Source organism: Lontra canadensis, unplaced genomic scaffold (assembly GCF_010015895.1).
Source record: "Lontra canadensis isolate GAN:19392208 unplaced genomic scaffold, GSC_riverotter_1.0 scaffold36, whole genome shotgun sequence".
NCBI classification, from domain to species: Eukaryota; Metazoa; Chordata; class Mammalia; order Carnivora; family Mustelidae; genus Lontra; species Lontra canadensis.
This window is the reverse complement of record NW_022631030.1, coordinates 2,029,628-2,054,756: the sequence shown is the minus strand read 5'-3', so window position 1 is coordinate 2,054,756 and position 25,129 is coordinate 2,029,628. Positions and strand designations below refer to the sequence as shown.

The 25,129-nt window shown below is 47.9% G+C and overlaps 1 protein-coding gene across 1 annotated transcript; it reads right to left on the bottom strand.

The window, feature by feature from the left end:
• Nucleotides 1-5,933: 5,933 nt before the first annotated feature.
• Nucleotides 5,934-20,131, bottom strand: LOC116874345. Its single transcript, XM_032869008.1, has 10 exons — nt 20,016-20,131; nt 12,157-12,238; nt 10,936-11,009; nt 10,432-10,571; nt 9,836-10,046; nt 9,018-9,231; nt 7,134-7,281; nt 6,615-6,782; nt 6,119-6,275; nt 5,934-6,007 (listed from the first exon to the last, which is right to left on the bottom strand). Exons 2-10 carry the CDS (start codon nt 12,189-12,191, stop codon nt 5,934-5,936), a joined length of 1,221 nt encoding a protein of 406 aa, XP_032724899.1. The 5' UTR covers nt 12,192-12,238; nt 20,016-20,131.
• Between the last annotated feature and the right edge of the window lie 4,998 nt (nt 20,132-25,129).

The window sequence follows — 25,129 nt, the reverse complement described above, 5'->3', positions numbered from 1 at the left end:
GTCGTATAAAAACAAAGACATTCTAAAGTGCTTAAAGATCTAAGTGAAAGGTAAATGTTAAAGCCAGTAGGAAAAATCAGAGAATGTCATTGTGACCTTGGGGTGAGGATAGATTTGTTAAATAATATCCCCAAAGCTCAATCTATAAGATTTGATACCTTCGACTACTTCATAATTAAAGATTTCTGGTTAACAGAGCATCTCATAGTCAAAGCTAAAGATGTGTATAGATTAGGAGAAAATATTTGCAATGTTTAAAACCGACAAGGGATTGCATATATAAAAGACTCGCTATAGAAGGAACACAAAACACAATAGACAAAACACAAAATAAGGGGTGCCTGGGTAGCTCAGTCAGTTAAGCATCTGCTTTTGGCTCAGGTCATGATCTTAGGGTCCTGGGATCGAGCCCCACATCGGGCTCTCTGCTCAGCAAGCAGTCTGCTTCTCCCTCTCCACTCTCTCTCTGCTTGCTCGCTCTCTCTTAAATAAAATCTTTAAACACACACACACACACACACACAAATAGGCAAAGAATATAAATAGGTAAAATGTAAAGGGAAAACCAAAATGACTAATAAGTATATTATCTCATTGGTAATTAGAGAAACACAAAAAATAAAATGTTAACGTGTTTCTACTTATATCCATTGGCTTGGCAAAAGTAAGAGACCTAGCTCTTGTGGGGAATGAAAACTTCAGGGGAGTTTCATCTGTTGTATCCATTTTGGAGAACAAATGGGCAACACTTAATTGGAATTAAGTAATATCCTGGATGCAGTGTTAAGTAGCTTTTAAGAGTGTGGCTCTGGAGCTATACTGCCTGTGTTTGAATCCCAGCTATGTCTTTTACTCATTGTGTGATCTTGGTAAGCTGCTTCTTTGTGCCTTAGTTTCTTCATCTGTGAAATGGAGATAATCTACCTCAGAGGTTTATTGTGACCTTAGAACAGTGCTTGCATATAGTGTGTGTCACAAAATTGTTGGCTGTCATTATTATTGTCTTCCTATTCATCCAGTATTGATAGCAAGCTTCCAAGATGGCCCCTAATGATCCCTGGCTCCTAGTATACAAGCCCTGTGTAGTCCCCTCCCATAATGAATAGGGCCGTCCTGTGTAACCAATAGGATATACTGGAAACGTGTGACTTCTGAGGCTAGGTCATAGAAGACATTGAATCTGGCTTGTACTTTCTCAGATCCCTTGCTTTGGAAGAAGCTGGCTGCCATGTCATGAGGACACGCAAGCAGTCATCTGGACAGGTCCATGTGGAGAGGAGGAGCTGAGGCCTCTCACCAGTAGATGGCACTGAGTTACCCATCGGTGTGAGTGAACCACCTTGGAAGTGGATATTTTACCTCCATTCAGACCTTTAGATGAATGTGGCCCTGATCGACATGTGACCACAACCTCATGAGAAAATCCTGAGCCAGAATCACTTAGCTCTAAATTCTTGATGCAAAGAAACAGTGAGATAACAGGTGTTTATTTTTTAAAAAAAGATTTTACTTATTTGAGAGAGAGCACAAGCAGGGGGACTGGCAGGCAGAGGGAGAGGGAGAAGCAGGCTCCTCACTGAGCAGGGAGCCTGATGCAGGTCTTGATCCCAGTTGCCCAGGATCATGACCTAAGCCAAAGGCAGACACTTAACAGACTGAGACACCCAGGTGCCCCTAGATGTTCATTTTTAAAAAACATATATTGAGATATAACTCACACGCCATACAGTTTACTCATTTCCCATGAAGTACAATTCAGTGGTTTTTAGATATCACAGGGTTGTGCACCTATCACCACAATTAATTTTAAAACATTTGGATCACTTTGTGAATATAAGAACTTTGTATCTATTGGCATCCATCACTCCCCACTTGTCCCTAACTCCCCTGTGCCCTGGCTACTACTGATCTACTCTCTCTTGCTCTAGATTTGCCTATTAGAGACATTTCATATACTGTGTGAATGGGGCTGTCCTACAGTATGTGACCTTTTGTGTCTAACTCTTCACTGAGCATAATGTTTTTAAGTTTCATCTGTGTTGTAGACATTTTGGTCCTTCATTCCTCCTTTTGGCTGAATAATATTCCCTTGTATGGATAGCATACAGTTTATTCATGCATTAGTTGTTGGACATTTGCGTTGTTTCTCCTTTCTGTGGGTTGTGAATGATGCTGTCGTGAACATTTATGTACAAGTCTTTGTATGGGTATGCGTTTTCATTGCTCTTGGAATCACATTGCTAGGTCATAAGGTAACCCCATGTTTAACTTTTCGAGGAGCTGCCCAACTTCCAAAGAGGTGTAGGAGAGTTCCAGTTTCTCCATACTTTTGCCAACACCTTTTCCTTTCTGCCTTGATATAGCCATTGCCTGCAGGGATGAAGTGGTCATATTTTTCCAATGCGTAATGTTACTTAACATTTTTATGTATTCTTCTTTGGAGAAATGTTTATTCATCCTTTGCCCATTTTTCAGTTGGACTGTCATACGTACATGTGCGCGCACGCACGCACACACACACAAACACACAGTCTTATGGTTCTTTATATATTCTGGTTACAAGTCTCTTATCAGATACATGATTTACCAACATTTTCTCTCATTCTATGGGTATTATTGTTTTAAGCTGCTGAGTTTTGAGGTAATTTGTTATATAGCAATAGGTAACTAATGCATTAAGTATGAATACACCACACATCAAAGCACTTCCATTGCTGGCTATAGCCTTCAGAGAAGCTTGCACGGATCCACAAGGAGTAACATAAAAGGATGTTTATCTATGTATAGTTTGGGTAGCAAGAAGCTGGAAGCAACTTAGATGTCTGTCCCTAAGGGAATTGATAAATAAAAAGTGGTATATGCACAGCTAGAATATTATACAAGCAGTCAGATGCAGGCTGTTAGGAACTGCTGTGACATGATGGATTCCAGGTAAGGAAAATAAAGAATTCAATTTACAGCAAAAACCAGCTAAGTAAATTAAACACACTAAGCAACAATTTTTAAGGGGGATATATATATCTTAACTCACTGGAATAGGGTCTGTGAAAGGGGACAGGATAGAACTGGAAGGGGGAATGATGGAGGGAAGGGGAAAGAGAAGAGAGGCCTTTTGTGGATGAATGTGGGCATGTGGTCACCTCAGTTCCATGCACCTGAGGCCCCGAGCACAGATCCAGAAGCAAGGTCTTGCTCTAATGGAATGACATTTGGCACTGTGTTAGACTAAACTGTCATGACGGCCACCAAATGGGCTAACATTTTAATAGGAATTTTTTTTTTCTCCTTCCTCATGTAACGTCCAGGGTAGTTTCAGGCTGAGTAGTGGGAGGGGCATGCTTTATTCACGCACTCGATTAGGGACCAGGCTGATGGCAGTGCTAACACGGCCTCCGAGGTTGCTGGGGTGGTGTAGTGAGGCGAGCAGAGCTTGGGAAACTGCTTAGCAAATATAACCCACCCCCTCTAGAAGGGGCGCAAACTTCCACTCATGTTCTGTTGGCTAGAGCTTAGTTGCATGGTCACCCTAATTCAAGAGAGCCTCAGGAATGTAATGCACACCCAGGAAGAAGGGGAAAATGGAGGTTTATGGACAACTCTGGTCCCTGCTGCAGTGTGTCCTTCTCAGACCCCTGAAGAAAGGCTGTCTGTCCTCCAGCCATCTGAGACACGTGGGTTTTGAAGCAATTTTGAAATCTGGAAATTCCCGAAGGGACTCTCTTCTCTAACTGGGGGGTCTCAGCTGGAGTCACTGCCAAGTCAGAGATCTCTCTTCCTTCACTGTAGCTAGTAGCTGTCAGAGAAGTGTTCAGGCAGAGAGATGAAGGGTAAACTGGAATTGCATCTAGAATCGGCATTTGTGACATGGAGTATGTCAGAGAGGAGACAAGCTCAGAAAACGAACTCGAAGGTTCTGCAGTTAGCATGAATAAGAGCTGGGACTAGAACCTAGTGTCCTACTGGGTTGCACACTGCCTTTCTGGTCCTTTGGCTTCTTGTTGTAAACATTATGTAAAAAGGCCCAAGGTTAGAACATTACTGGTGACACTGGTGAAATCCAAATAAAGTCTGGAATTTAGTTCCTAGAAATATGCCGCTGTTAATCTCTTAGTTCTAGCAAATGTGCCATAGTTATGTAAGCAGTGTAACAGTCAAGAACTTTGGGTAAAGAGTAATAAAACAAAACTCTCTCTACTATCTTTACAACTTACTGTAAGTTAAAATTTTTTTTTTCCCAAAATAAGCTTATTTTACAAGGCCCCAGTGAATGTAGGCTCTGGGCCCTGGACCTACTCTGAAGTTATTATTACTTCGGAGTTTATACTTCTGCAAGCTGTTTTGTAAGCCATCCCCTTTCCTTAGCCAAAGTACCGGTGAATACACTCAACTCCTAGACCTTTGTCACAGCTCTTGTCCACAGCTGGGTTCTATTTCCATATGGGTTCAGGTTTTAACTTCATCGTAGTTGGGCCCCATACTTTCTTAAGAACAACTTACTTTAGGAGGCCAATGTGGACTGAATAGCCAACCTCCCCTGCCCCATTCCCATGTTGAAATCCTAGCCCCAAGGTGATGGTATTAGGAGGTAGGATCTTCAGGAGGTGATTAGGTCCTGAGGGCAGAGCTTCATGAATGAGATTAGTGACCTTGTAAAAGAGACCCCAGAGAGCTCCCTTTTCTTTCGACTGTGTGAGGACACAGTGAGAAGCTGGCCCATGGCAGGCACCAGATCAAGCTGCTAGTGTCTTGATCTTGCCCCCACCCCCCACCTCCAGGCTTGTGAGAAATAAATATATGTTGTTCAAGCCCCCCCCAACCCAAGTCTGTGGTATTTTTGTGACAGCAGCCTGAAGTATAGCAGCCTAAGTAAGACAGGCTCCAATGTTTTTGGAACCCTTAAACCACATTTTTTTTCCTTAACAAAGGAATCTGTTTTCAAGCAGAGACTGAGGTGGAGGGGAAGCAGATAGATTCTACTGCAGGTGAGCTCTGTGTCTGGTAGGCATCGGTGAAAATTTATAAATTCTTTCTCCCTCTGATCTCTCTGCCTTTGTGTGCTGAGAACAGCGCATCCTCCCAGCAGAGACCTCGGGGCCGTCGGGCGGGTGGCTGGCTGTCATTCCCAGGCCGGCTACTAGAGGGCAGTGTGACACCCCTTTTCCTGACGGTGGAAAGGAAGGCCCCGGGTCTGAAGCAGGGTGTTGGAAGTGATAAGCCTTAGCATCTCTGAATGATATGGGTGGCTACATTCAGCCGCCTCTTCCCTACCTTAAAACCAGTAACATAATCCTGTTTTCAATATGGTAAGTATTTTTAAGAGAGAGACGGTATTTAGATTTTGATCACAATCTCCCTTAAGCTTTGGAGTACTTTCTCCACGTGGCAGATTTTGTTTGTTTGCTCGAATCCAATTCAGACCCTCTCCTTCTTCCTTTCCTTTGCCACCTTCTCCACTCGGAGGTTTAGACCCCAGTGGCAGTGAGCAATACTAAAAACCACTGGATTATACCTCTTAAAAAGGTGAATTACAATCTTAAAGAATGTAAAGGGAAAAAAACGCAGCAGTGAGCAGACACCGTAGCTCAAATAGAATGTAATTAATTGATGGTACTGACTTGAGAAAAGTTTCAACGCTTTGCTATTCATTCGTTAGTTAGAGGGAAACAGCCTGACCTCCTTTCCCTCGGGTATCCAGGAACACACTGACCTTCTAGGACACATAGTGCATTGTTCCTTCCTAACCAGGCTACTCACCCTTGGCTCAGGTAGTTTCAAAGAGCCGGATTAGGGTTAGGGTGGTTCTGGGAAATCCCAGTGGGGGAGCAGAATTTACGCTTTGAGGTGGTTTTCGTGGTAGCTGGACCTCGGTTTTCAGTTTGAGTTGGTTAGGAGACGTGTGTTCTGAAGTCCCCCCCCCCCCCCCGCCATGATTATTACATTTGGGAATTTTGAGTCCTGTTGTTGTCATAATTGATTCTAGAGCTGGTTTTCAGGTAGCTGGACTGGCCTGTAAAGACGGGCAGAGAGAATACGGGGCCAGGCTGAAGCTGAGTTGTGTCTGCTCCATGACCCCGGCCCCCCTCCCACCCCATATGCAGACTCAGTCTTTCCTTTGTACCTGAATGCTTTCCTTTGTTCAGTAGAGAAATTGTGTTCGGTTCCCATTTGATGCTGTTGACCTTGGGCTTACACAGGTTCAACCTTTCAGAAAACAAGGGCATGTAGGAGGTCCCGGTGGTAGTTCGATCTTCAGTTGGTGCCGGCAAACCCACGCCCTTTCAAGGGGACAGAGAGACGTCGGAAAAGGAAAAGGAGCAAATCTTCCCCTCCCTGCATATTCTGCTCAGCACCCTCTGTCGACTAGGGAATTACAAGGAGTCACAGAGAAAAATGCAATGTCTGGTGCTTAGTAAGCAAGGTTTGTTTTCTTTTTCTTTTGGCAGAGGAGAAAACATTTTTGCAGAGAGGTTACTTGCTCAGGATTGCTCGAGGTTGGGAAAGATCCAGGATTTAAACCTCAGACTCCTCTCCCTACGGCTCAGCGCCCACCCACGCTCAGGCCTTTAGCAAGGTGAAAGGTGAAGGGGGACCCGGGGGATGACAGACGTTCTTACCGGCAGCTTCTCACGGCCTCTGTGATGAGGGTCTCCATAGTGTACTTGGGAGAATTGCTTGCCTGCAGTTTCAGTTTGCAACTTGGCTTTGAGGGCCCTGAGTGTGCTAGAGGGGCACTTACCCTTGACTCTGTTCACCAAGGATTTGGGAGGAGGTAGATAAGGCATCTGGGAAGAGAGGAATGCTTGTCTGGGGAAATAGTAATAATAATAATAATGATTTTAATTGCTATCTTTTGTTAAGTACTTACCACGTGTCAAACTTCACCTGTAAAACATTCCTTAAGTGCATACATACCTCATCTCTGGTCAGGGACAAATATCAGACTCCCTAAGTGGCTGCAGATTCAGGAAAGTAAAATTTTTGGATTTCCCAAGAATAGTGGGGTTGGGGTGTTCTGGTAGGGTAAACTTCCTCCCTTGTTCCCTGTGTACTGCCACTCCCCCTCCCCTTGGGATGAGGGAGTAGTTGAGACCCTCATGCTGATTACCTCTTGACAGAGAGCTTGGGCACTTTACCCTGGTTACTGTGTCTCCATCAAACTTGGCAGTGGTCTTCCTACCCAGGAGGGTCATCTCCTGCTTCAGCCATCTTGGCCTCTGACGCTGATGCATAGTGGGCTGCCAGCCAGGGGCAGTGTCTTTCTGCACCGCCTGGATATATTTGCTGCATGGGGTGAAAACATTTCTACAAGTCAGGACCTATACCTGTGAACGAATCCAGGCATGCCAAATAGAGGGGCACCGTGCCATCTACGTGCCTTATTTTATTTTATTTTATTTGCTTTTCATTTGTGTGTCTGCCTAAACTATACAGAGTATTTTCAGGTAATTTTGAAGACAAATTTATTTCTTCCCTGAAAATAAAATTTGAATTTATTTTATCTCTGCTTCTTTTCACACTCCCCAGTCATCATGCTTAGACCCAGCAGAGAGGACGCAACACCAGCAGCAGAAGGATAGGGCAATGGAGAGCCCTTCTAAAGCCTTCTGGTAGGCAGCTAGTGGCTATGGCTGAGAGAATGTGGTCTTGGGAAATGAGCTTGGAATTGTGTGTGTTGGGGCAGGGGGCGAAGAGTGTTCTCATGTGCTGGGGTGGCGTCCCTCCCTGCTCCCCATGAAGGCTCTCCTTTCCTCCACCCCTTTGTTTTTTTTTAAGATTTTATTTATTTATTTTACAGACAGATCACAAGTAGGCAGAGAGGCAGGCAGAGAGAGAGAGGGAGGAAGCAGGCTCCCTGCTGAGCAGAGAGCCCGATGTGGGGCTCGATCCCAGGATCCCAGGATCCCAGGATCACGACCTGAACTGAAGGCAGAGGCTTAACCCACTGAGCCCCCAGGCGCCCCTCCTCCACCCCTTTGGACTAGGACTCCAATTCTGTAATATTTGTGTGGCACCGTGTGCGTATTCCTCCCTTTGCACCCGAGCAGGGCCTTCTAGCCTTTCAGGGATGAGTCAGAGGGAGGGAGTGGACCATGCTGAGCCCCCGAGGGAAGCAGGCTTGAATAGGCAAGAAGCCAGGACAAGGCTGGGCAAGTGGAGTGCCTGGTACTCTGTACTTTCATGGGGACTGGGTAAGCCTGCCTACTCGGCCTCCTGGCGTGCAGTCAGAGCCCATGTCTCCCAGAGATGTGGAGGGAAAGAGACTGACCCCCGGCTATGAAGAAGATGCAGTTTGTCCTGGCCCCAAACTTAGGTAAAACGAGGATGAAGTAAATCTGAACTAGTTTGAGATTCAAGATTCTGAAACAGTTAGTCCTTTGCTTTGTTGCCTTCTATAACTATGTCTCTGACTTGGACAGAAGACTGAGTTCTGGATTATTATAGATCTTCCTTGACTTACGGTGCAGTTACATCTCCTGAAACCACCTGTAAGTTGAAAATACCAAAAGTGGAAAATGCATTTAACGCAGCTGAACTTCTGAACGTCGTAGCTTAGCCTAGCCTAACTCAGACGTGCTTAGCATAATTCTTATTAGCCTATAGCTGGGCAACATCATCTAACACAAAGCCTACTTTTTAATAAAGTGTTGGATAGCTCACGTAGCTTTTTGAATACTGTACTGAAAGTGAAAACCAGGATGGTTGCATGCGTGCAGAAAGGTTGTCAGAGTGTTGGCTGTTGACCGCCCTGATCGCGGGGCCGACTGGGAGCTGGGGTTCGCTGCCAGGGCTCACCGTCTGAGTATTGTACTGTGTATTGCTAGCCCGGGGAAAAGATTCAGATTCTATGGTTCCTACTGAACGCGCATCACTTTGGCACCATCATAAAGTCGAAAGATTGTAAGTCAGACCGTCATAAGTTGGGGACAGTCAGTACCTTTCTCTTGGGCAGTAGAGCCCTCCTTTGGCCCCTTCCCCCAACAGCAACCCGCAGCTTGCCAAGAGTTCTGGTTACTCACTCGATCCCCTGGCTGCTTTTGTTTGGGTGGGTTTTGATCACTTGATTCCACCCCGAGGCTTGGAAGTTACTCTGGTGTTGGCTGATATACTCCACGTAGCCTGGACGCATTATTGGCGCTATTTTTCTGCCCTGAACATGAACTGGGAACATCGACTCGCCAAGAAGTGGGTTCTGGAAGGAAATCTGATGAGTAGTGCTCATGTGGTAGTCACCTGAGGGGAGCAAGAAAGTGTGCAGAGGGCCTCCTCTGTGTGGGAAAGTCCTGAGAGTAAAGGTGGGGACCTGGACCCCAGCCTTGGCTCCTGCATAGCTGGTCTATTTAACTAGACCTTGGATAATGCGAATAACAGATGCAAATACGAGAGCATTGCCTCTCCCACCGCGCTGACCTTCAGGGTTGTCTCCCCAGCACCAGAACTAAAGAATTCTTAGTGTGGAATCCAGATTATCCTCTATGCCTTTTTTGATCACCTGAGTTTTTGAAAGCCTGGATGACAGGGCTGCCCACTGGTCCAGCCTACACAGGAAGGGGCTAGGCTGGGGTTATTGGTATGGTACCCTCCCCAAATGGTTCCAGCTGGCCTCGGAGGCAAATATTGCCTGAAGGCTCTTGAAGAAGACAGGGCTGGGCCCTTGCTGCCTTCTGCCTTCTGCTAGGCTCATGGTCCCCACCCCTGGGATCTGCAGTGTTGGGGGGCAGCGGGTACAGGAGTGCCCCTGGTTAGGGTGAAGCTGGTGGGCTGGGAACAGAGGGTTTGATACAGAATGCCACTGTCTATCCCCTGTTACCCTTTTTGCCTCCAGGCTAAGACTCACCTGATTGGGAGGACTTCGTCCCAAGATAAGTCTCTGGCTTTTTCCTCCAGGGCTTGTAACATTCTCCACAGGTTTTGCTGAAGGGGAGCCACGGAGGCTTGCAGTACTGGCTGAAGTAGCCTGGGGGCTGCGTCGGGGGTGGAGCCTTGGGAAGGGGCTCCAGGCGGTATTTAATATCTCGAGGGGCTATTTCCTCCGGGGCTTCTGACTCCTGCAAGGAAACCCCCCTGCTGCTGCTTCCCCACAGTGGGACGTTAGCTTTTGCCTCTTGGTGCACAGGGGTCCTTCCTATCTCCCTGGCCTGAGTAGGGGAAGTCAGTGGGGAGTCAGTCTCCTAGGGTGAGAGGTCATCAAAGACTAGGCAGGTGCTACTTTCTGGCAAGTTACTTCACTTCTCTGAGCCACCTTGTCCTTACTCGTAAACTCTCTTCCTGGGTTACTGAGAGGATCTGAAATAAAGTAGCAGAGTGTCTGGCACTAGGTGCTTCCTAAATCGTGTCTCCTCTCAAACCGCGAACAGTAAGATTCTTCTCGAGTGTTTCTGCTGTGTCCATGGCCTGTGTCCCTGTTGGCTCCGCTCTCCCTCTCCACCTTACCTCAGTACCGGGATGGCTGTTCTCCCGCTGGGTTTGGAGAGCCGGTGTGTCTTGCTGGGTGGGACTGAGGGCTGAGCTATTCGAAGAAGGGTGGGCAAGTGGGCAGAGTCTTCTATGCCCTGGAGAGGGGGTGTCTAGAGCTGGGGGAGGAAGAGGGATGGCCTGTTCCGGTGAGGCTTCCCCTTTAACCTCCTTACCTGTTACTCGCACCCCCTGGGGGCAGAACTGGGGTGCTGCTGGTGGCCTTGGTGTTCAGACAGGACCCAAACTGAGTTTGTTTGAGGCCTGAGCACTAAGAACTGGGCAGGAACGCGGGGGTTGGGGGAATAGGGGTGGTTGGGGAGGGGGGATGCTTTCTCTGCATGTAAGGCCATATGGCATTTTTAAAAGCAGTTATTTTAAATGAGCATTTCGGGTCTTTATTTATTTCTTTATTTGGCTTTGAAAGTAATGCTGGTCACGAGAGGGGTGGCTTACAATGACCTTGGTTGGTGGCGGACTCACCAGCTGATGGGCTGAACTCTGGGTAGGGGGTTGCCTGATCCCATGGGTTGATGCCGTTGCTGTGTCTGTGTTTCCTAAGAAGCAGAGGAAAGAGGAGTCTCTAGGAGCACAAGAGGGTTAGAGCTGAGTCAAGGGTTTGTTCACCTGCTACTTAGGAAGCTGCAAGGGTGTACCCCACGGGACCTGTGGAAGCCCGTCCACAGGGATTTGCCAGTAGCTGATACTCCTTTAGGGAGAGAGAGGAAGGTGGCCTGCTACACTGGCCGCACTGAGACTCAGCATTTTAGGTTAAAGGGTGGGAGATTAGGTTAAAGGGGCTGCTGCCCTTTTGGAAGCAGCTTTTTGGCTGGTTATTGACTGGCCTTTTTTGACTCCATGTACAGTGGAGGTGGCAGGGTAGGGTGTAAAAAGGACCTGCCAAAGGGCCACTTTACCTACAGTTGATGTTGGGAGGCTGCAGTTGTAGCGGGGAGCCGGTGAAAATAACTCTATGGGGAGGTCTGCCCTTGAACCATTGAGGTCTGAGCATGCCCTGAGTGAGAGTAAAACCCAGGACAGGAAACATCCTGTGTCTTCTGCCTGTCAACTCTGCATTAGAGGAACAGAAGCAGACAGCAGGAGCTTTGGGGACAGCTAGAAGGGAATGAGAAAGGGGATGTTGGGTAGGGGGTGACTGGAGGACAGTCAGCCACAGTCACAGAGCCCACAGACATGGCTGAAGGTGGGCACTGGAGCCCTCTGGCTTTCTGGGTTGTGATCACAGTAGTGTCCTTGCTCAGCCCTGCCCTCTGTCCCCAGCTTGTACTTTGGCAGAACCACTTTGGTTCTGAGGTTTGGTGTCTTAGGTTGCCTTCGTCCTCCTCACTGGATGTGAACAGCACCCTGCTGGCTTTGATGGAGGAAGCGGGAGCCACTGTTTCCCTAACAGACCCCAGACCAGCAACTAGGGGAGGGGAGCGATTGTGCGATTGATCAGGCCTCAAGGTTGTTGGATCTCATCTCTGCCACCAGCTTCAAGTCCAACTCTGGATTGCTTCTGTGTATGGGCGGTGTGTGTGTGTGTGTGTGTGTGTACACGTGTATGTGTGTATGTGCCCACGCTATGGCCCTTCAGAAAATGTCTGTTGTTTTCTACCCTGATCTCCATTCCCCTTACGACACACACACACACACACACACACACACTCATGCGCGCACACACACACACACACACACACACACCAGTTGTTGTCCTGAGACAGACTGTTGACCTGCATCTTATCAGCTGGATGAATCTGGCCAGTAGCTGACGCTCTTTTAGAACCTGGAATCACAAAATGGGAATCTCAGAGGTGGATGATACCCTAAAGGACTTCTATTCATGGTACTTACCCCACACCAATTAATTTAGAAGTATTTTCCATCAGTTTACTAGTTCAGCTGCTTTCCCAACCTTTGGTCCCATGGAAATACACTGCTAGTTATATGAATCTTGGAATCTAAGTTAGAGTCTTGCAGAGATTTGATTCTTACATCTGCTCCATGCTGGAATCTCCCGGCAAATCATTTCTAGAAGGGCCACTCCCACCTACATTTGAACACTTTCTGCCCTGTCACCACCTCCTGGGACATAAGTAGTTCATTCCTGGGCAACTCTAGCTATTTGCAGTCATGTTCCCCTGTGACTTCACCATTTGTCTGAATTATCCATCTTGGGGCTTACACAAACGGACTAATAACTCTTCTTCTATCTGACAACATTTTAGATGTGTTGGAATACATTTTTCTTTCTCTTCCTGGAGTCACAAGATTAAGGTAATGGGAGGAGAGTTTTCTATTGGAACTTATATGAGCAAGGAAACAAGACAATATTCACTTAAGAAGTAGTAGGAAATTAATCTTTATACATAGAGGGTCTAACTGCATCTGCAGACCCTTCACCTAGGGCCTCCTCCCTCTCCTCCATCCCTAGTCTAGCAGCAGAGCCAAGCATGACAATGCAGCTGGAGGCTGACACAAGAGGAGGCGGTGGGAGGGAGAGGATGAAGGACTTGCCGGAAAGGACCAAGGTCATCAGTGCAGAGGGTCTGGGTGCATACTCCTAGGCAACTTTTGAGGGTAGCCTCCAGGTGGGTCCTAGAGTCATAAATAAAGCCCAGGGACAGATGGAATAGATTAGAGGAACTATTCTTGAACACTGGTGGGGGTGGGGGGAAATAGCCCAAGAACCTGAAGTGCAGGGACTGAGGGAACAACCTCTAGGATTCATTGTGCTCGAGTTGCTGTTAGTAAGACATTTCCCCCCTTCACTGTGGCACCTCTTTTATGATCGGGAAATGATGTCACAGTTACGGTGACATTAGAAGAAAGCTGCTGGGTCCAGCTTATTTTTTTCTAGTTCCTTCAACCATGATTTTGAGTCCCATACTATCTTCTCTGAAGTCATTCCAGTTTGCCCCTTTTAAAGTACAGCACCTAGCTTGGGTCCTAAGGCCCAGGGTATTCTGATCAATAGGACTGTTATTTGCCTACATCTAAATATTATATTTTAATCAATGTATTTGAGGTTGAATTAGCTTCCATGGTGACCACATCCCACCGTTGATTCCTACTGAGAAAACTATTGTCAAATGTTCCCACTGCTCCTTTATACATATTGTGAGACAAGAGATGGAGCCATATTGCCCCCATTGCCTACTGGTGCAGTTGGCGTTTTGTTCCAGTATAGTTATTTCCAGCATCTAGAAATCCTACTTGCTCTTTGACACTTTCTCAACATGGAAGGGAATGGGATGGTGGGCCTTGTCTTGGTTTTTCTTGGTACAGGAGAGGAGGAAGCTAGAATGGGGGTTATCTGGGCCCATTCCTTCTCCTAAGCTCTGATTAGCCCAGCTGGCATGGTCTCATGCTGGAGAGGACTTCTGACTTACAAACTGGAAAGTCTTTCAATGTGGACTTTAGAGGAACTTTTGACAAAGACAAACTCAAGCAACCACCCGAGGTGCCATGGGACCTCCCTGTCGGCTCAATTCTGCTTGCGAACTTATATTGCGAATTAATGCTACTGCTTTAAGTGCAGGCTCAGATTACCCAATCAGCCTTTCTCTGAGTTTTCATGGCACTTTGTACTCAGCTCTCATATGCTGTTTTGTGGATCATGAGGTCCTGTGGCCAGGACTTTTAGTCATTTTCTTATTCTTACTTACATTCTTATTTTCTTAGACCTTTTACTCATTTTCAAATCCCCAGCTCCTAACCCAAGGTACTATACCTCAGAACTAATAGCTGTCATTTATTTGGTGCCAGTATGAACCAGGCAGTCTCTATATAGTAATTTCATAAAAACTCAACAAATTTGATGCTAGTATTTTCATTTTGTAGACAAGGAAACTAAGGCTGAAGGCCACAGAGCTACCAAAGTCTATGTACTTTGTCCACATGAATGAATGAATGAATGAATGAATGCATCTTGAGGTGGTTACTCTAGGTGAGTAGACCAAAGTTGGTTCATTGTTTTCCACATGCTCCCCACAGCTTCTTGGTGAAGGTCTCTAATTAGTAGTGCTAATAATAGATTGTCATAAATGCAACATTAGATGAATGCTTAATTAGCAGATGGACCTCCTATCAGATATTCATGGAGTGGCTCACCAGCCAACCCAGTCCCAGTGACAGGGAGTTTGTAGCTTTCATGGAAACAGGGTAGGGGAAGCATGATTATCCCAGTATTGATGGTGAGACTGAGGATAGGAATGTCTCCTGGGTCACATGGGAGGTGGTTGAGAAGAAGGCCTTTATCTACAGGATGTGTCTAGTCTCCTCAGTCTTCTATCAAGGTCCTTTGTAGCCTGACCTATCAACCCCTTACCTGGACTCTCTGGACTTCACTTCCCTGATCAAACACCACTGGTTCAGACTTCTGTGTTTTCCCAGCTGCTTCCACTATTCCATTTTTTTCTCCCCCTAGCAGGACTTTACTCATCCTACAGCGCCCAGCTCAAGTATTTCTTTCCTTTATGGATTTTTCCCTGGTTTCCTTGCTATGGGCAGAATGGCTGAATTAAACGCTTCCTATTTATGTAACATTTGTAAATATTTATGCACTCAACATAGGATCATCTAAATCTATAAACAAATATTAACAGACCTGAAGGCAGAAATAGACAGCAATACAATAATAGAGGGGGACTTTAATACCCCACTTACACCAACGGATAGATCATCCAGACAGAAAATCAATAAGGAAACACTGGCCTTAAATGACACATTAGATCAGAAGGACTTAATAGATATATACAGGCCATTCCATTCAAAAGCAGCAGAATACACATTTTTCTCAAGGGCACATGGAACATTCTCCAGGATAGACTATATGTTAAGGCCACAAACAAGTCTTAATAAATTTGAGAAGACTGAAATAATATCAAGGATCTTTTCCAACCACTATGGTATGAAACTAGAAATTAATTTACAAGAAGAAAAACTGGAAAAAGCACCAATTTATGGACATTAAACAACAGGCTATTGCACAACCAATGGGTCAACAAAGAAGTCAAAGGAGAAATAAAAGCATACCTTGAGTCAAATGAAAATGGAAATACAACATATGAAAATTTATGGGATGCAGCAAAAGCAGTTCTAAGAGGAAAGTTCATAGTGACACATGCCTAACTCAAACAATCTAACTTTACACTTCAAGAAGGAACTAGAAAAAGAACAAATGAAGCCCAAAGTTCGTAGAAGGAAATAACAGACCAGAGTGGAAATAAGTGAAATAGAGACTAAAAAGGTAATATAAAAGATAAGTGAAACCTAGAGATGGTTCTTTGAAAGAAAAATGGTAAACTTATTACCAGGTTCACCAAAAAAAAAAAAAAAAGAAAAGAAAAGGCTCAAATAAAATCAGAAATGAAAGAGGAGACATTATAACTGATTCCACAAATACAAAGCATTGTAAGAGCCTGCTCTGAGCAATTAGACACCAACAAATTGGACAGCCTAGAAGAAATGGATAAGTTCCTAGAACCAGACAAATTTCAAGACTAAACAGAAAAATAGGAATTGGTTGAAGTGGAAGGCACAGCTCCATACTCATTTTACAAGGCTAGCACTGCTCTGATACCAAAACTGACAAGGACACACCAAGAAAAAAAACTTATAGGCCATTATCTCTGGTGAACATGGATGAAAACATCCTCAACAAAATGTTACCGAACTGAATTTAACAATACATTCAAAAAATTACATACCATGATCAAGTGGGATTTATTCCATCATTGCAAGGATGGTTTAACATCCAAGGATGGTTTGACATCCATCATGTTTGAAATCAACATGAGGCACCACATTAAAAAAATGAAGGATAAAAATCACATCATCATCTTAATAGATACAGAAAAGGCATTTGACAAAATTCAACATCTATTCATGATTAAAAACTCTCAAAAAAGTGGTTATAGATGCAGAGTGCCTTGACATAAGAAAGGCCACATATGATAAGCCCATAGCCAACATCATACACAATGCGAAAAGCTAAATCTTTTCCTCTAAGATGAGGAACAAGATCAGGAGGTCCATGCTCACCATTTTTATTAAACTAGTGTCAGAAGTACTAGCTAGAGTGGTTAGGGAAGGAAAATAAATAAAAGGCATCCAAATTGGTAAGGAAGAAATAAAACTCTCCCAATTTGAGGGTGACAAGATTTTATAAAGCCCTAAAAGACTTCATCAAAACACTGTTAGAAGTAAGAGGCAAATTCAATAAAGTCACAAGATACAAAGCCAATTTATAAAAATCTTGCATTTCCATACATTAACAACAAACTAGCAGAAAGAGATGTTAAGAAAACAATCCCATTTACAATTGCATCAGAGCGAATCAAACACCTAGGAATAAGTTTAACCAAGGAGGTATGATAATGATAAGACATTATCATTGTCTGACATTAATGATAAGACATTGACGTAAGAAATTGAAGAAGACACAAATAAATGGAAAGATACTCTGTGATCACAGATTGGAAAGATTCATATTGTCATAATGTTCATACCACTCCAAACAATCTACAGATTCAGCGCAATCCCTATCAAAATTCCAATGGGCATGTTTCACAGAAACAGAACAAACTATCGTGAAATTTGTGTGGAAACACAGAAGACTCCAAAGAACCAAAGCAATCTTGATAGAGAAGATTGTGCAGGCATCGCACTCCTTGTATCAAACTGTATCACAGAACTATGGTATTCCAGACGGTATGAAATCAGCATAAGAAGAGACACATAGGGGTGCTTGGGTGGCTCAGTGGGTTAAAGCCTCTGCCTTCGGCTCAGGTCATGATCCCAGGATCTTGGGATTGAGCCCTGCATCGGGCTCTCTGCTCAGCAGGGAGCCTGCTTCCCTTCCTCTCTCTCTCTGCCTGCCTCTCTGCCTACTTGTGATCTTTGTCAAATAAATAAATTAAAAAAAAAAAAAGAGACACATAGATCAATGGAACAGAATAGAGACCTCAGAAATAAACTCACATATATATGGCCAATTAATTGACAACAAAGGAGGCACGCATATACAATGGGGATAAGATAGTCTTTTCAACAACTGATGTTGGGAGAACTGGATGGCCACCTGCAGAAGAATGAAACTAGGCTATCTTACGCCATTCACAGAAATTAACTCAAAGGGGATTAAAGACTTGAATGTAAGACCTAAAACCATAAATATGAAAAAACACAGGTAAGTTCCTTGACCTTGGTCTTGGTGATGATTTTGTGATCTGACTCCAAAAGCAAAGGCAACAAAAGCCAAAAATAAAAAAGTGGTACTCCATCAAAATAAAAAGCTTCTTCACGGCAAAGGAAACCATCAACAAAACGAAAAGATCACCTCCCGAATGGGAGCAAATATTTGCAAATCATGTATCTGATAAAGGATTGATATTTGAAATATATAAAGAAATCATGCAACTCAATAGCAAAAAAAAAAAATCCAATTAAAAAATGGGCAGAGGATCTGAATAGACAGTTTTCCAAAGATTTACAGGTGGCCAACAGACTCACAAAAAAAATGCTCAATATCACTAATTATCAGGGAAATGCAAATTAAAACCACAATGAGAGATCACCTCATGACTATTAGAATGGCTATGGAGTGGGGACTGTTGTTGCTATCTGAGTCCCCAAAATGCACAACTATTGGTGCCTGATGTAGCTAATATGCATTTGTGTATTACTTTGCAGCTAATTTATGTGAACTTCTCTGATAGGACATAGACATTCTCCAATACCCGTGACCCCATTCCCACCCTACAAAGAAACCCAGTGGTGGTCCCTAAACCTTTGACTCAGGAATCCCAGCTCGGATAGGTGGAGCGAAAGGCGATCCCCAAGAGCCTTGCATCAACGGGGTAACAGCACAAAAGGAAGGCATCCGGGAGTCCTGGTACTCTGGGGCTGAGGGCTCTGATTTCTCTTCCTCATCTCTTAGATTGGGGATGGGGAGCTTGTGATCAGTCTTCATTGATTTTGCAGTTCAGGCTAAGGAGTGGGCTGGGGGAAAGCAGATGAAGAGGAGGGTGAGGAGGAGAGGGGCTTTGCAATCTGGGTGGGCCTTCGGGCACCCAGGCAGAGCAGTACCAGGCATCCGGTTGGGTGGGGCTGCCCTCCGGCGCTGTGGGCGGGCCCATGACCCCTGCTCCGAGTGGCCGTTTGCTAGACACATGGAAAGAGAACATTTTATTCCCTTCAGGCTTCTACCTTTTGGCCAAGCCACCTCTTCTTCCTTCTGCCAGCTATCTCCCCACCTTGGGAAGGACTGCGTCCCCTCTCTCCCCAAGCTGGCCTGTCCAGATGCCGGTGCCCTGGCCCAGGGCGGGGGGGGCTCTGACTTTCCCTCTCGGTGCTGACTGAAAGGGAGTCCCTTCAGCTCTGGCTGGGGACTGAGGGAAGGTTGCTTGTCTCTGCCCTTCTCCACTTTCTCCCCAGGCTCTCTGGGAAACCTCCCGTTGCCTGTGATTAGAGAGACCATTTAATTTATTGTCCAAACTAGGACACTTCTGCGAGTGAATGGTGTGTGTGTGTGTGTGTGTGTGTGTGTGTGTGCACACATATGCTATTTGTAATATGCTGAGACAACAGGTGTAAACCATGACTGACCCAGGCAAACTGCAAGTCAGGTCAAGCCGGGTTCTGAGGGTTGGCTAGGCTTGCTTTCATCCCTAGGGAAAGTGTGGAAGGCGGAGGCGGCCAGCAGAGGCTGCTGTGTACCAGCTATGTGTGCCGGTCTCACCCCCAGAACAGCTCTCTTCGCCACTGAGGGGCTGTCGGAGGGAAAGGCTGGGGGGCAGAGGCTGGGTGTGGTGGGCGAAGCTGGCTGTGGTGAAGGCTGCCGTCCCTCGCTGACAGTGTGGCAGACGGTGAAATCTGGGCTCACCTGGGCCTGATTTACAAAGCGATAAAAGGGCTGTGTGCTCCTTCCAGTCAAGCTGGGGACAAAGCCCAAAGCCCTGGCAGGGCAGGGGTGGGGTGGGGGGCTGGTTTCTCGAAAGTGCCCTCTAATTCCTGGATTGGACTGTGCCTCTCCTGAACCCCAGCGATTTTTGTCCTGCCCCTTCAGACAATGCCTGTGGGTTTGTGGTACTACCAGCTCCTGAGGCTGGCGTCTGCCTAGGTAGATTAGCAAGAGGGCTCATAGGGCAGCCCAGGGGCACCCTGTGTCAGAGAGGACTGTAGGAGTGCCGAGAATCCCCTTTCTTGGCTTGCAGGTAGAGAATGCAGACCAGCCATGGAGTCCTGTGAAGGAGAAGGGCTCTCCTGTAAACTTCTTCTAGCCTTCTCTCCTCATCTAGCTCTTAACTCTGGCAGAAAACCCCCATTTCTGTCTTCCCTACCTAGGGGAGTTCTCTCTCTTGACCTCTAAGTGTGGAGTTGGGAGACCTTATTCCTTGTGGGAGGAAGGGATTTCTGGAGAAGGTAGGGGTCCTTACTCTACTCTGGCCTGAGGAAAGTCTTGGTTGCTGAGTGGAGTCTGACCCCCTCCTGCCCAGCTGTGATGTCCTGGTTACTGGCTCACACCAGCTCCCACGTTCCCAGCTTCTCTCCCTACTCACCTGAAGGGAAAGGCAGTATTTGATTTTGCAGACCACGTGCTGGTGACCGTACCCCAGCTCCTCACCCTTTGTCCTCAGTGATGGTAAAAGGGGAGGTGTTCTAAGCAGGCTGTGGGGAGAGCTGCCCTGCCTAAGCAGAGAATTCTGGAGCAGCAATGGGTATCCAGGGCAGCCACAGGGATTACCATGACAACACAAAAGGCAAGCCTAGTTGTGGGGAGGTAGGGCTGGAGCAGGATTCCGGGGATGGTCAGAGGGGGGGCTTGAGGCTAAGAAAGAGAGAAACCCACAGCTGCCCCGAAGAGGCCAGAGAGCCCTCACCTGTTGCCGCTTGTCAGCCGGAACCCCTTCCTCCCTGGCACGCATCTGTGAGGCGCCCGGCCTGGGCAGAGGGTCTGCTGTGTGTGGAGAGCTCTAGAAAGGGCGGGGGGAGCCCAACTCAACTGCAGAGATTTGTTTTCTCAGTCCATCCAAAGAATGGCAATAGGTTTTGGACTGTTCCAGGCGCTTCTCTACCTGGGGGACCCTGAGCCATCAAAGTTAACCTAGACTAGCAACCAGGGATCAATTATTGGCCTGTATTGTGCTTTCCAACTTCTTGCAAAAAACAGCCTGTTTGGACAAAAATGAAAGTGCGTTTTTTGATCTCTGGTGCCACTGAGCGGGGCTGATGCCTTCCCTCCCCAGCTGCCTTTGCCCACTCCTCTCTCATCGCCTCCCTCTCTCCCTTAGGCAATGCTGGTTAACCCCTCAGGTGCCAGGTTTGGGGTGCCCCCCTCCCAGCTCAGTTCTCAGGAGCTCGGAGCAGGCCAAGTCCAGTGCCTGCCAACCGCCTCCCCACCCTCCCTCTGGCTGCCAAATCTGACTTTGATTAGCGTGTGAGGGGGGAGAAAGCAGGAAAATAGAATATTAAAATCTTAATTCAATTTAAAACACTGTCATTCACAGGCATGCCAAACAGTGAGATGACTAATTATTATGCAAATGAGGCAGATAGAAAAGTGATTAATAATTGCACAAATTAAAAATTATTGTAAACATCCTGTGACGAGCGATAAGTCCGATGGAGAGGCGAGGGCGGTGGGCCGGGGAGGCCGCGCGGAGCCAGCTCCTGCATCCTTATTTCCTCATTAGGGGGATTTAATTAGTGCCTGATGATGGGGCTCAGTGCTGGCAGGGGTGGAGGGGGGTGGTGGCCAGCCCTGGGCCTGGCCACGCTGAGGCTCAGTCCCTCTCCAGCTCCTCCTCATTGCCTCATGGCTAAGCTGGAGCTGGCTGAGCAGGAGGAGGGGTGAGGGAAGAGAGGCAGGCCCTCCACCCTGCAGGGCCTGGTGCAGTGCAAAGGTTGTCGAGGCTTTCTGCTGGCCTCTAGCAGCTGCTGCCTCAGGTCTGGGCCGGGGCATGGTGCCGAGGCCTTGGGGCGAGGGCGTGAGGGAGACCGGTGCACATCCTGGTTCTGCCACATTCCTCAGGTCCAGTGAGGGGACCCAGGGAGCAAAACGGCAGTGCTGAGAGGGAGGGTAGACAGGTCCATGACGTTGCCTGGGGCCTCGTGGTTACTCCGGGTTTAGGTTTTCCTAACTCTGGGTGGGGCACAGAGCAACCAAGTCAGTGCCCTGAGCCGAGGCAGTTGCCTGCTCTGTGTCCAGCCTGCGTGCAAGCTTCCTCCAGACAGGGCATGCCCAGTTGCTGCTTTGGCTCGGGTTGACTTTGAGGCTCCAGGCTGGGGCGGAGGGAAGTGTCTGAGCTCCTCTGACCCAGCAGCGCCACTGGTGCTTCCCAGGGCACGCGGCCATCCCGGGGCCCATCCGCGGAAGTAGGACAGCAGCCGATGTCTTCTCCCGAGCAAAACTTCCCTGCCAGCTAGAGCACGGCGGCCTCCGGCCTTGGCCCTGAGCACGTGGGGCTGGGGTCAGGTCTAAGGCCGGGTGGCTCTTCTGTCCCACTGCTCTCCCTTTGTCACCATGGGCCTTAGGAAGAAGGCGTTCCGTGTCTGGGGAAGACCAGAGATCAACTCAGAGGTCAAGGTCTGCTGAAGACCTCTTGCTATTCAAAGGAGCAGGGGATGCTGAAAAAGGGCCAGGCTTCTGGGGAGGACTAGGGTGGCCTTTGAAGGATGGGGAAGGCTCAGAAAAGTGGGTAGGAAGTGGGGAACAGGGCAGTAAGTTAGCCAGACCTTTATCTTTTGCCCAAGGAGCCCCGATTTCCTAACAGCTGTTGCCCCCCTGCCCCCAGCTGAGAAGCTGAGGTTTTCACAGGTCAGAGGTCCAGCCTGTGTGTCCCTACATTTCTCTTCCTGAGACTGAGCTGGGAGGCTTTGCTGTTGACGAGGCCCCTGCGTACCCCACCAAGTCTCACTGCCTCAGTCGTGAGGGCCCTTCTGCCAACAGTCCTGCCTGCCCTGTGCCCCCAGCGTCTCTTCACCTTGGGGGTAGAGGTAGGGCCTGGGGCCCGAGTCTGGGGGGACTAATGCCAGGCCGGGAGCTGCTCCCCCTCTTCAGGGGTGATTTTCCATACCAGGCTGCCACCACACCTGGGAGGCACATGCTGGTGGTTGCTGCTCAGTCAAAGCGTCAGTTGCTTACTCCCTCTCCCAGGGCAGTGTCTTCTTGCTCTGGCTCCCCGGGGCAGGCTGCACCCCTACACACCCATGCTCCTCTTCAAGAGAAGGGCAGCCTAGCTATAGCACTTACTGGAACCCATGAGTGCCCCACAGGGAGTGCCTGGTTATCCCCAAATGTCCCCAGTTGGCATTAGGCCCTCTAAAATCCCAGCACACTCTAGGAATGCCCACACATGTGATTTTGCTCCCTGTTATACCCCAGTAACTTTCCAGTATGTCTCCAGCAAATCCCATTGCTTTCTTATCATTCCCCAGGGTCTTTCTGATAGAATCCTTGTAAGGCCCCGGGACTCACAAAATCCCAGGAACACTCTAGTAACTGCCAGTGAGCTCCGAGTAATGCTTAAGTTGCTCCAAGTACCAAAGAGTAGACTTCTAGTGTGTGCCCAGGAGGACTTGGTGTTCCCCCAAGAATGTTTCAGTGTGTTCCCAAGAATGAGCCAGCGCATCGTATCAACATCCCCTATTCTGCAGGATTTCCAGTAGCATCCATCAGTTCCCAACATGGCCCTCCTCCCCACTGAAGTCAGTTAGGAATGGTGCCTGGAAGGGGATCCGCTGTCCCTCCGTTCCCTGGGCCTGGCCATCAGGAAGGGAGAGAGGTTCTTTGCTCCTGGCCCTCCACAAGACCCCTGGGCTTCCCTCCAGTGGGAAGTGGTGGGAAGGGAAAGGGAGTACAAACGAACATTTGTTGAGGGTCAGCTCTGTCTTAGGCATTTTATTTAGAGAAGTGAAGTGATTTTTTCCTGGTCATCAAGTGGCAGGGAGTGATCTGAAGGCAGCTCTGTGGAATGCCACTACAGCCCTGCCTGTCCTGAGCCTGCAGCAAAGCAGAGAAGGCAAATCTCAGGGGCTGGGGGTGCACAGGGTGGGGAGAGGGCAGGCAGCAGGCTCTGGGCTCCTTCGTTCCCTCTCTGGTTGTTTTCTCAGGAAAGAAAGGAAAGGGGTTATGCTGGTTAAGTTTCTTTTGAACAAAGCTCTGGTTCCTGGGAACATGGCGTCTCTCAGGTGGCAGCAGGTGTCCAACCAACCCCCTCCAGTTTTACCCTTCTATTCGGGTATCAGGTTCTGCATCTAGTGCCCACCAGACCCACAGACTTTTCCAGATGAACCCAGTTCCAGGGACAGTCTAAGATTATGGGCTCACCCCTGTCCCTTCCCTCAGCCTGGTCGTAGCCCCAAACTCCAGGTTCCAGGTTATGCATCAGCCCCCCTGCTCCCTCCCCTCTGCTTGCTGTAGACACGCTGCCCATGTCAGCAGCCCATCTGCTTCTCTTCCCCTGGCTGTCTTTCCTGGCACAGGAGACACTTGCAAGGTGACTTTGAACAGTGCAGACTCAGCGGGAGGGGGGGATGGGAGCAGCCCTGCAGGTGGGAAATGAGAACTAGACCAGGTCTTTCCTTCCCCGGCCCTAGCTGTGTCCCTCTACTCTTGGGAGCACGGATGGGAGGGCAGCGAGGGCAGGGGTCAGAGGCTGGGGGCACTGGTTCACGGAGTCTGTGCCGGTGGGTTGGATTCATCCTGTGGGAAGGACTCTGACCCCCTGCGCCCAGCTGGGGGTGCAGAAGAGAGAAGGAATGATGCTGGTCCTGTGCTGGGCAGTGGCCTCCCCATGCAGAGTGGGGAGATGAATATTTCAATATATCTTGGCTCCCCAGCCATCTCTTCCCCACCCACCGCCACGTTGGTGGAATCTTTGAAAAGCAGGTGATGGGAGGTTTAGGGTTTAGGCCGTTCAGAGACAGACTACGGAGGTTTATATCCTTCTCCGTCATATAATAGCTATGTGACCTTGAACATATTACTTAGGGTCTCCGAACCCCAGTTTCTCCACTCATAAAATGTGGCTTATACTGTTACTTACCTGCCACATGGTAAATGCTCCATTAAAAAAATGTAATGACATATGCGCTTTTCTGTATGTCTGTTATACTTCACATAATCATACTTGCACACATTATGTGTGGGTTTTGTATGTGCTCTGTCCTTCCTCACTTTGCTCTTTGCTGTTACCTCCAGAGGGTTGGGTGAGAGGTGAGGGGTCTGCTTTTGACCTCTCTGGCTACTCAGGGGCTGAATCCTGCTCAGGAAAGTCAAATACAGAAGAGGGGAGGCCTTAGCCCAGGGCAAGGGAGCCAGAGCCTTGCTGAGGGAAAGGACGGTGTCCAGGGAGGGTGGTCTGGGGTGTGGCAGGCTGTCTCAGGGCTGCAGAGGCTCGAGGCTATTGGGCGGGTACCTTCCTGCTTGAGCTCGCCCCTCTATCCTGTCAGCGCCCGCATCCTGGCCTCCACATTGGAATCCCAGGACTGCCTCTGCCAGCGCCCTGGCCAAGGAGTACAAGCCACTGGCACTTGCTGCTTGCCTCTGCGGGAGGGCTTCTGGAGGGGTGGAGGGACTTTTGGCTCACAGGTTAGCCCCTCCTACTGGTTTATCCTGAATAGGGAACAATTTGGCGAGAATGGGAGACTGTTGTGATGGTTGGGTCTCCCA